General features: G+C 54.6%; 1 protein-coding gene across 2 annotated transcripts; it reads left to right on the top strand.

Annotated features, from left to right (window-relative positions):
- Window positions 1-6742: 6742 nt before the first annotated feature.
- LOC112985506 (visual system homeobox 1) lies at window positions 6743-11022 on the top strand. 2 transcript variants are annotated; one of them, XM_064509836.1, is made up of 5 exons: window positions 6743-7124; window positions 7592-7670; window positions 7920-8043; window positions 8959-9139; window positions 9803-11022. In XM_064509836.1, exons 1-5 carry the CDS (start codon window positions 6743-6745, stop codon window positions 10066-10068), a joined length of 1032 nt encoding a protein of 343 aa, XP_064365906.1. In that variant the 3' UTR covers window positions 10069-11022. The 2 variants fall into 2 exon arrangements, with proteins under 2 accessions (XP_064365906.1, XP_025959951.1); XM_026104166.2 differs by lacking the exon at window positions 6743-7124 and having other exon boundaries at window positions 7261-7670; window positions 8971-9139.
- Window positions 11023-11599: the final 577 nt, after the last annotated feature.

Here is an 11599-nt window from a genome sequence, read left to right as displayed (position 1 = left end):
TTGGCAGGAACTGGGAGCAAATCCTTGGCACCACATCCGCCACATGTGCCAGCCTCTTGCTTAGCGTAGGGAAGCTGGGAAACTTCTGCCCTCAAAAATCTTGCACAGGGGAAGGTCTCTCTCATCCCTCCTCCTCTGCACCGCAGAGGCAGAGCTTGGTATTGTCACTCATGGATAAATGCATTTACCCATGTGGAAAAATGTCATTACCACCAGGGCTTGGCTTTTCTTTCCCCTCAAACTGCTCCTGCTGCACGGGCAAGGGGTTGGCTCATTGCCTCTTTGCATGGGTTGCCTCTGGGGACGTCTTCCTGGCAGCCCAGCAGCCTGTGGCACAGTTCACGCTGGGCACAGTTCACACTGAGCGCACGCTCAGAGCTGTCCCAGCACTTCCCCCAGCCTGAGCATCCCCTTTGCCAAACACACGAACAAGAAGATAAGAAGGTAAGAGCGAAGCGAACAGTATTTCCCAGGGTTTCTGCTGCTGTTGTGGTGTGTTCACCTCCCAGGTTGTCAGCATGTGCTTTGGCTGGTTAAACATGGCAGGAATAGCAAAGGAGAGTGAGCAGAGTGATGCTAAAGCAAGCACACAACCAGACTTCTCTCCCATGATAAGATGGAAACCACTCTAGGTACTGAGCAAAAGGAAACAAGAGCCTTCACTGCCATTCCCAAACAGGAATAAAATGTATTTTTTCCATCTTCAAATTCCAGCAAAGCCCCAAGGTAAAAAAGAAGACCACAGACCATAGTCCTACAAGGGAGATGTTTCTTATTTCTTCCTCTTAATCCTTTTCCTCCTCCTCTTTCCCAAAGTGTGACAGTGACACCAATAATTCAAGTGCCCGATTGAAGTGTTTAAGTAACTCTTCACTGTCAGCATTGTTTGATCTGTTCATTTGGGATATGTTTGTTTTTGGCACTGTGGCAGAGGTCTACCTGGATTATGTTGCAGAAGTCACATGAAAAGCAAACCCTGGAAGCTGGTAGGAAAGCTGGGAACCTGCAAACTGACTGTTTGGGTGTCCAAATTTTGCATTTTCTCTGATGCAAACAAGCTCAAGGGAACATGTAGCTTTCAAAATCCTATCACCCAGTTATGTCCCCATCCTGCAAAGCCTCGCATGTGTACTTAGCTCTGTGCACAGGCCACTGCAGCGTTGCAGGGCAATGCAAGGATGATGGGCAAGTGGTGTAGGGCCGGACTCTCCCTGAGCAGCTTGTGAGGTTGGGGACAATTCAGAGAAGGAGTAGTCATGCAGGGGGATATATTTGATGTTATTTCTCTGTTATTTCTATAGGTTCTTCAGCTGGTTTCTTCAGGACAGAAGCATTTCAGTAAAGGTGGCCGCTGCTTGTTTGAAGTCCGGTGGGATCTATGTAACAGCTGTACGCCAGTCTCTTTAATGGAAAGACCCTGGGAGGGGTCTTAATTTTAAGTCCAGTCCTTAAATTTGGCATTGCAAACCCAGGCTAGCAATGAGGGCGGGAGCAAGCCCTCTGATTTCACCCCTACAAGCAGAGATTTGTGTCCTCAGCCTCCGAGTTTCAGCACCTGTTTGCATTCGGGGGAGCCGATGTAGACAAGCAGCATTAAAGGGAAGAGTGAGAGTAGCCACCCGTGTGCATCATGTCCCCCTCCATAATTAGGTTAGCTTCTTTCATGGCCAGGGCTGTTACACAGAGCTGGAAAATCAATACCATATGGCATGGCACTCAGATAGAAAACTTGGAGATTAATTAAAGGAGAAGTAATTCTGTCAGGTCTCACAGCACAGCGCCTACAATTAGGCACAGCTGAGCTGGCTCGGAAATGCAAAGGGCCAGGCGACACCTTCACCCAGCTCTCAGCTGGACTTTCCTCCCCTTTGGGGTCAGAATAAACTAAATCTGCCTTTCCATACCCCCACAGAGACATTACTAGAACGCAGCGAGATTTGGCTCCCAGCCCTGCTACTGTCCTACTGTCCGGCCATGTGCAAGTTGCTTCCCTGCATGTGTTTTCCTTCCCCTGCTCGTTTCCTGTCGACTCCAGAGCAGTTACCACCATGGACATTGTTCAGGCTAAAGGGCTCCAAGCTCCCCTAAGCCTCCCTTTCTAGATGGCAAATGTGAAAACTATTGCTGTCATTTGAGATATTTTGATGGACCTTGCTGGGGTTTGATTTATTTTAAGTTCGTGCCATTATCTAATTAAAGGCCAATAGTCTAAATGAAGAAACTGGCTTAAAATCTTCCCGATTGGGAGGGAAGAATCTCAGTTCAGTTCAAAACTCACTGAGGTCAGTAAAAATCTTTCTGCTGGTTTCATCATCCTTGGATCAAATCTTCCAAAACCAAAAAAATCTCTGGTTTCCCACGTGTAAAAGACACCTGAGAAGGTGATGAAATGCTCAATTTTTTTCCATTAAAAGAAAAAAATAAATTTGACTCCCTTGCTCAGGAAGTTTCATTTCCCTGGCCTGTACTGGAGTGGGACGATGTATACCCCTCTTTTGGGAGATGCTGATTTAATGAATGTGGCAGGTATTGTGTGTGCTTGGGAGCCTCCCTGCCGCAGTTCTTCTGCTTATCTTTTCTTTTCTTTTCAGCTTTAATGAGAGTTTTGCTAATTGACTTGATAATTCCTGTTTAATTAGCACATTTTGGAGGAATGATCAAAAAATAATATGATAAAGTAATCGGACAAGCATAGTGCAAGGGAATAATAGCTGCTTTGTGGGGTTAATTGGAGTGGACAGTCGGTCTGCTAGTGCGGGGCTGCTCACAGTTGGATATTCCCAGCCTCGCTGTGCCGTGTGTCCGGGACCTCTAAGCACCCACATAGACCCAGCTCTGGCAGTCATTTCAATTACCTTTAACAAGCTGTAAATGAGCACCAAAGGGAATCAAGGCTGGAAGGGGGTTGTCCATGGGGATGTGAGATAAGCACGGAATTGGGACCAGAAAACAACAGCAAAGTGGAGAGGAAGTGAAAAACACCCACCAAAGTCCCTAAAGGAGCAGTAAGAAATCACAGCTATGGCGGCTGCACCTCTATGGCCTCAGCTGCTTCCCAAGGGATACAAAATGCAGCTGTGCCTGCGCCTGGCGGCAGCATGATGGGGCTGAGCCCCAAGGTAGGCACCGCTGGGGGCATCTCATGGATAGTCCATGAGAGGTGAGGTCCCCTTGTGCACCACTCACTGCCCGCACACTGCCTCCTGCCATGGCTGGAGGTGCAGCACCCTGATGGTCATTTGTTTGCCCTGTGCTTGGCTAGGAATTAATTAGGAGATCGGCCCAGGCTGCTGTGACAGCTGTCTGCACGTGGCACTTCCCGGCAGTTTGATTAAATCTGCGACACTCCAGATGTGCGAGCCCTGTGCCTCCATGCACCATTTGCTCTTAAACCACGACTGCTCTTCTGTTTTTAATCAGAGGCAAATGTCTTAAGGAAGAAATCTATGTGGAGGAATTAGCAGGGATGTCTCTGGGGCATGCGGAGCAGGACATGGGAAGGGGACCCCCCCTGTGGTGCCGAATTAGAGCTGCTGGTGCATGTGTAGCCAGCTCGGTTCACTATGCTACAGTGCTGCATGGCCAGATGTGGCTGTGCACGTGCTGTGAATGCTTCGCTTTGGTGGTGTAAACGCGAGCTGGAAATGAACCACTTTCCACAGCACAAGCAGTGCTGGGAGCAGAGACTTCAATCCCAGCTGCAGCCTGAGAAATGTCCCATCTCTGGCTTCACCTCCCCGTTGGGAGGAAACCCACTTGTAGCTCTCGGAGATGAATGATTTGGCCACGTGAAATACATAAGTGCTCGTAGCAGTTCTCCCCTCTTTGCTGCCTTCTAGCAATGGGTTATTTCTCAGTTCCTTTTTCTTTGTGTGCTAAAAGACAGCATTTTCCCAGCAGCTGACATTCACCCATGCTCCCAGCAGAACACAGAGGAGGGGGAAGAAAAGCCATGTGTGTGTGCAGGTGTGTGGCACAAGGGCCGAGGGGAAGAGCCCCGCTGCATTTGCCAGCTCCCACAGATGGGTGTGCAGCGGGAGCTGGGCTTTCGGAGGTTTGCTCTCTGTCTGGTGTGGAGCACTGGGAGTGTCTTCCACCCCAAGCAGCCAGAAACTGTCAGATGGTGCTGACTTTCCTTTATGATTGACCTGATTCATATCTAAAGCAGGGTCTGGGAGGTGAAAGCTGCCTTATCCCATTACTAATCCCCTAAACCAGACCCTGCAATACCTTCTCAGTCATTCTCCCTCCTTATCTCTACAGAAGGTGGTTCCAAGGCGAGCCTGGGGTTGCCCCTGAGGTTTGTATCCCTGCAAAGACAGAGGCCTCCAAAACCCCTCAGTTGCAGGCTCGGGAGTTACCGACAGCTGATGAGGGTCAGGCAAAACGTCACGTGCATCCATAATCCTGCAGAGACTTGGCAGGGCTCCCTCCTCCAGCTCCCCACACCTGTCTCGAACTGCACGCCCTCACACCACCACCCCACAAGCTGCTGCTGGGCCTGGCGGGCTGTCTGACTTTGTAAGGGAGCTGCCGAGGATCAGGCATGTCTGCCCTTTCCAGGGAGGGGGAGGGGGGACACCTCAGGGACTGTCCTACCTCACTGTGCTCCTGGTCCCACAAAGCCTAGTGGGTAGAAGAGTGTGGGGCTGGAGAGGCACCTTCCCCCTGGGATAGATGTGTACCCAGGCCAGGGTGAGCACAGCCTTTGCTGGGGGCCCTTGCAGAGAGGCTGGGTGCTGGGGCTGCCCTCCAGGTCCTAGGCTAGGCACACGTGTGAGCCCTGCCTGCAAGGGGAGGGACCCTGGGGAAATTAGAGCAGGGGCTGATGTTTGATGTTCTGCTCTTTAAGCGATTAATAATCTTTTGGCGTTGGAGAATCAGTGGAAAATCTTCCCTGGAAAATAATGAGCAGAGAAACATTTACTGATTAGTCTAATCCCAGATAATCCTATCTGATGAGCATATATCAAGGTATCCTTTAACTGATTTATTGTCCAAAAGACCGGTGGAGATGCCCATCTCTGTCATGGTTGGGGAAGCTGGCGGGTGGCAGCACACACATCCTGTTCTGGTCCTGTTCCTGCTCCCGGAGCTTTGTCCCAGGGACTGGAGCATCCCCAGTCCCCAACGGCATCCCCCAGCCCTGGACGATGCCACCATATCCAGGCCAGCTCACCAGCGCGGGGCAGATTTAACAGCTATTTCCATTCCTGCATCTATCGGCTTTCTCTTGGGTTTGAGCTTTTATGTTTCATAAACTGATTAGGAGCAATTATGTATGCTTTATCCCCAAACTTTCCAAATGACTAGGCCATATGCATATTTAAGGCTTCATCATCTCTCCCAACAGCTAAGCCTTAACGTAAACTGCTGAAATCAAGCTGATTCTGGGACAACGTCAAAAATTAGGGTTTTATCCACTAATATCTGCTTGGGCAGGAAATTTGTTGTGGGTGGTGGCTGGATTAGGGCTTCTAATTACTGTGACAGATCCTCCCCGGCTAGCAGTGAAAGTCTCTGATTCCAGCACCGCTGCAGCAAAAATACTCAGAAAAAGTGAAGGTGCCTAAGGGGACCCCGGGGTGCCCTGTCCCCCCGCCCTCCCCATGCCAGGGCAGCCCCATGTGCAGCATGCCCCAGGCAGCCCCACATCCTGGGTGCGTGAGGCCCCCCCGAATTTCCCAGTGGCTTTCAGGGTGCGACCCCCCCTTCCCACCTCCGTCCCCCCCCGGCACCCATTTGCTTTTCTCTGTGCCCCAAGTGACTCCCCCTCCCAAGCCCCCAGCACCGGCCATGGCAATTATCCTAAATGAAAGTTATTGTTCTGCTAATCCCGGGAACAGCTTGCGAGGGGAGATTTGGGTCTTTCTTTAATAATGCAAAGTTAATGCGGAGTCCCCTTGTAATTATCTTTATCAGAAGGACCCCCATTTAATCTGACTGTGCAGCGGGAAGGCCAGGATCAGGCAGCCCATGTAAGCCTGTTGTAAACCGTTTCCATAAACAGATGAAGGGAAGAGGGAAAAAAATTGCAGCCCAGGTGCAAGAATCTGGGAGCAAAAAGGAGCAAGGAGGCCAGGCACCTCCAAATGGCCCCAGTGTTGGCCCTGGCCCCTGGGACCAGGGTGGGGCAGCTGGGGCGGCGAGACAGCCTGGGTTGGAGGGGTCCTGCCCCATGCACCCCACCATCCCTGTCCCCAGGCTGCCGGAGCAGCCAGGCGGGATGCCCCGTCTAGGTGTGGGGCTAATGGATGGGATGGGGGTCACCAGGGTGCCTGGGGAGGGCACCAAGGGGGACCAAATGGGACGCAGGGAAGGGTCCTGGGAGGGGACTCAGGGCAATGTGAAGGGGGACATGAAGGGGAAGCTGGGTTCCAGCTGGGGGGGATTGAACGGGACCTGGAGAAGGGCACCAAGGATACCAAAGGGGACCGGTGAGGGGACCCCGGAGGGAGCACAGGGGACCCGTGGGAGGGGCCGGGGAGGACCTGGGGGAGGGACTGGAGGGACCCGGGGGAGGGGACCGGGGGGCCCAAGGGAGGTGGCCGAGGGGACCTGGGGGAGGGGACCGGCAGGGGGGCTGCTGGCCGCTAATCCGGGGATTGGGAGCGCCCCCCCGGCGGCCCCAGGGTGTGATTGGAGCCGGGGCCGGTGGCGGGCGGATAAAAGCAGCGGCGGGCGCCGGTGCCCGTCTGGGCCAGGCCAGGCGGCGGCGGCAGCAGCAGCAGCAGCGGCGGCGATGCCGGGCCGGGCGGAGCCGTCGGGGGGCCGCGCGGCGGCGGTGCCCGTCCCGGTCCCAGTGCCAGTGCCGGTGCGCAGCGCCCTCCCCGAGCGCGCGGCGCGGCCGGGCGGCGCGGGGCTGCGGGCCAAGGGCTTCGCCATCACCGACCTGCTGGGTCTGGAGGCCGAGTTGCAGCCTCCCCACGGCCCCGCTGGCCCCGGCCCCGCCGCCGCCGTCGCCGCCGGCTACGAGGGCGGCGCGGCGCTGGGGCTGGGGCTGGGGCTGCTGTGCGGCTTGGCGGCACCCGGCGGGCCGTGCCTGCTGCCCGCGCCGCTGCCGCTGCTGCCCGCCCGCGGCCCGCCGCCGCCCGCGGCCCGCCGCCGCAGGGAGCACCTCTCCGGTAACCGGGGCGCGGGACCGGGCGGGCAGCGGCGGCCCCCAGCCGGGGCGACCCCGGGCGGGTGACGGAGAGCGCCGGGATCGCGGGAAGTGGCGCTCGGGGGGACGCTGGGGGAGCCGGGGGGGGCGCAGAAGGGACGACGACCACCAGACTCTACAGCCCCAGCCCCAGGATGCCTCACACCCGCGGCCTGGAGCATCTCCAGGCAACAGCGGTGCGCTCATGCTCTGCTGGGCCACCTCCAGCCCCCCAAGCCCCTATGGGTCTATCCCTCCTGCCCTGGCAGAGGTCCGTGCTGAGCATTGCTCCAGCCTTGGCTGGGCCCCCGGAGCCACCAAGTGCTGCAGGGATGGACCCATTGCCGGGCCCAGCTCCCCCTCAAGCAGCTGAAGCTGCGCCTCTGAAACAGGGCTTGATTCCCCTGCCCGCAACCCCAGCGTGCTTCTTCCCCCTCCGCACGCTGCCAGATGAGGACAGCCTGTCCGGGGACACGAGCGAGCTGAAGACATCAACCTCACAGATCAAGAGGAAGAAACGGCGGCACAGGTAGAGCCTGAGAGCGGAGATGACACTGTCCTTACCTCCTTGCGCTGGCACACGGCCTCCTGTCCCTGGGCTGGGGCAGGCAGATGGCCCCAAGGCAGCAAAGTGGAAAGAAATTAGCTGCAGCGGGGGAGCAGAGATTTTGGGGAAGAAAAGACTAGCAGGAAGGGGGCTGCCAGCTGGGTGATGTTATCCCTGCTGCTTGCTGCAAGGGTCTGGACTGTGTGACAAGACGCTCTGTGCTTTCTGCAGGACAGTGTTCACAGCTCACCAGCTGGAGGAGCTGGAGAAGGCTTTCAATGAAGCTCACTACCCGGACGTCTATGCCAGGGAGATGCTGGCTGTGAAAACGGAGCTGCCGGAGGACAGGATACAGGTAGGTGGCTGTGTGGGACCTCTTCCCTCCCTGCAGAGGCTGCTGGCACCTGGCTGTCCCTTCTGCTGTGTGGCAAGTGAGCGCAGGCAGTGGGAGTGTGGTGGCACCGGGATGCTACAGGGCACCTGCGCTGGCCGCTCATTCCTCCCACACACTGACAGGCTACACGTGGAAACCCAAAACCAGGGGTACAGCGCTCCTTCAGCCCCGATAGCTCTGTTCATTGCAGGTAGCTCGGCTCTGTCTTCCAGAGACCCAGCTGCGGCAGGAACTGCGAGTGATTTGAGAGCTGCTGGGCCAAGCTGTCTTCCCTTTAGCTTGCTCACATATCTTTTGAGGGACACATGGCATTTTAGGCCCTGACCCTGCCCATCACATTGTGGAGCAGCTCACTGGCTTGGCTAAGGATGGGATAGATTGGGCAGCAGTCGGATTGTGTCCACATTGCAGGAAGGTGGGGGAGAGGAGCATGAGCACCCTCTGTCAGCATCAGCACCTGCATGGTGGACCCCTTGTTCTGGAGATGTAGGTGATTTTGTGCAGGGGCTCTGCAAGCAGGCAGAGCATAGGGGCCCCTCTTAGTTACTTTGGCTGGGAACGCCTTCCCATGTCGTGATCAACCTCATGTAACGTATGCTCCCTTTCCCCTCCTTCCTCTCCTCTGTCACTAACACCCACGTGTGTGCCCTCCCTGGATCCCCCTCCTCACGCACTGCTTTGGCCCCCCTTTCCACTGCTGAAACCACATTCACATGCCACACTCTCAAACCCAAACCTCCGCACGTGCACATGTGGCAATCCCTTTGCCCTGAACACGCACTCCTCCATGCGCGATGGGCCCTGCATGCCTGGCCATGGGTGCCATCTCCTCCCCTCTCCCACCCCTCCATGCTCTCCTGGCTGTTACCCCTGAAGGTTTGGTTTCAGAACCGAAGAGCCAAGTGGCGGAAGAGGGAGAAGTGCTGGGGCCGGAGCAGTGTGATGGCTGAGTATGGCCTCTATGGGGCCATGGTGAGACACTCCATCCCTTTGCCTGAGTCAATCATCAACTCCGCCAAGAGTGGGCTGGTGGGATCCTGCGCCCCGTGGCTGCTGGGTAAGCTGGAGCATGGTGTGGCAGGGGGGACAGGGACGGATGGGAGCAGCCGTGGAGCTAAGTGAGCTAATTGCCACCTCTTTTGTATGGCCACACTCACATTTTCCCAGGCCAGAGCAGGGCCTCAGACACAAGGTTTAAATAGGCTGTGAAGTATCTTGGCTCTTTCACTCCCTCCTTTAAAGAACAGCTGAGGAAGAGAGACCATTTCACCACTGTCAAACAAGCTCCTGCATTTGTGCTAGCAGTGAGTGTGGGTGTCTGGGAGGCGATCACATCCCATACAAAACTGAAGATAATGTGAATGCTATATCAGGGCTACCTGATACACTTGAACATAGCCTTGCACTGAGGCATGGGAAATCCAGGCTGGGATGGGCCCTTCACAGCACCCCTCTCCCTGTAAGTCTTTCCTGCTGCCTGGGAGTGAAAGGTACAGACAAATTCTGCTGCAAACCATCCTCTTGGAATGCAGAGAGCAGTCAGCAAGCATGTGGGCTGGGGAAGAGTGGGAGTTAGCAGGAGTTTTCCTCTGGATATAACTGTAGGAAGCAGTAGAAGGGCAGAGCAGAGCGCTTCCCTCGGCTGGGGAGATGATGCTGAACAGTATGTGGCAGACATAAGCAACCCGTGCCCTCTGCTTTACTCTTTCCCCTCGGCAAGGCATGCACAAAAAGTCCATGGAGGTGAGCAGGAAGGTGGAGAGCCAGGAGAAGCCAGCAGATGGCTGGCAAGAGGAGCAGACTGAGGAGGACTGCAAAGGGAAGCAGGCCAGTTCCCAGAGGAGCTCTGACAAGCTTGGCCCTGCAAACAATTCGGAGGACACGGCCATTGACCTTTCCAGGACAGCCAGACGCGAGAAGAGGAGCGTGCTGAGGCAGTGCATCAATGCGGACCCCCCCATGGAGCAGGAGGACAGGGACCACTGAGCTTGGACTGCCCCTGGGGAGCCCAAGCCTTTCAGCTCCCTGAGAAGATAAGAATATTTATTGATATATTTTTTTTCCTCAAATAATTGAACTTTTATCTGAATTCAGGGCATTCTAAAACTGACACCCCCCCCCTCCGTCCCCTCACTTCTCAGCTGTTCACTTCTCAGCAGAGCAAAGATGAAGCCAGGGTGGAGGGTGGGAGAGGAGTCCAAACATAGCCAAAAGCGGTGTGAAAACAATACTATGTTTTGGGCAGCACGGACAGTCTCTTGGAAAGAGCTTCCCTTTCCCCCCGGGATGTGAATGCTTCCCCGGCCGTCTGGAAGCATGAAGAGCAGCAATGCAATGGGAGATGATCCCTGCCCAAGCGCATGGGTGCAAAGGGTGTAGGAGTTTACAGGCGCCTTTTTTGAGTACTTCCATCCCTACACAGCACCCATGTGGCAGCTTCCTCCGCTTGGAACATGCAACTCTTCCACCTCAAGGAGCAGCAGGGTTTTTAAACATGGTAGAGTCCATCTTCCAGCTGGTATAAGCTGACAGATATGTCAGTTCATATCTGCCGAGGATTTGGCCTGCCAATGCAGTCTTATCACTGGATTTACACTGTGTAGCTTCCTTAACTCTCATTTGGGGGAAGGGGTAAAGACACTTTTATTTATGCAATGATTTTTGTACACGCTTGAATGTTTTCTGCCATACTATGCATAATAGAACAGACCTTTTTGAAAACCAAGCCATAGTACCCTGGAACAATTAAACAATTTTGTGAATTGACATAGCAGACTATTTTGTAAGTGTCTGTAAAAGTGTAATGTCAGAGCCATTTCTTGGTGGTCTTATTTATGTCTAAAAGCACTTTAGTCTTTTTTTTTTCTGAATGTAGCTCTTCCTGTTTTGTCCATCACTTATTTATTACACATCCATAAATAAAATTGTGGTGTATCTTTGGTTTTCATGTTCTGCATTGATTCCTTCCCCTCCCCTTTGCTTTGGCACACATCATGCGTATTGCTAGCTTTGGGCAGATCCTGTACAGACTCATACCTGCACTGGGCTCCAGTGTTCTGCTGGGGCAAAACAGTTCTGGGGGGAGGGGGGGGGCAGGCAAAACAAAGCCCTCATGCATCTCCCCACAGTTGAGATCTAGTCCAGTGTCCTCCACATGCCAGAAGGTGATTGACTGATTTGTGCCACTTCAAAGGTCCAAGCTACTGTTGATGGGTTAGGAAACAGTCCTGAACAGAGCAGTTGGCCAATTCCTAGGGGAAGTCACTGGGAAAAAGTTGTTCTCCTCTCCCAAGGGCTGTTGAAAAGCCTCCCTTATATAATTTAAGGGTGAGTTTAAGGCTGCTCCCTTGGGCTAGGCAAATGCAGCATGAGAGGTATTGCTGGGGACACCTCTGTCTCCCTGGCAGCACACAGAGAGGGGGACAGCCCCCAGCAGCCCTGCGGGCCCAGCCACATGACCATCCCCAGTGACTCAGACCCATCTGAGGGCACAGTGACCACCCAACTGCCTGCATGA

Source organism: Dromaius novaehollandiae, chromosome 3 (genome assembly GCF_036370855.1).
Source record: "Dromaius novaehollandiae isolate bDroNov1 chromosome 3, bDroNov1.hap1, whole genome shotgun sequence".
In the NCBI taxonomy this organism is placed as follows: Eukaryota; Metazoa; Chordata; class Aves; order Casuariiformes; family Dromaiidae; genus Dromaius; species Dromaius novaehollandiae.
Note: the sequence above shows the minus strand (reverse complement) of the source record. Positions and strands in the feature narration are given on the sequence as shown.

Bases quoted from the DNA above. Each gene is read 5' to 3' on its own strand.
- LOC112985506 (XM_064509836.1), top strand. From the start codon at position 6,743: ATGCCGGGCCGGGCGGAGCCGTCGGGGGGCCGCGCGGCGGCGGTGCCC. The intron at 7,125-7,591 runs GTAACCGGGGCG...GCACGCTGCCAG, and splicing joins CCGCAGGGAGCACCTCTCCG to ATGAGGACAGCCTGTCCGGG. The intron at 7,671-7,919 runs GTAGAGCCTGAG...TGCTTTCTGCAG, and splicing joins AGGAAGAAACGGCGGCACAG to GACAGTGTTCACAGCTCACC.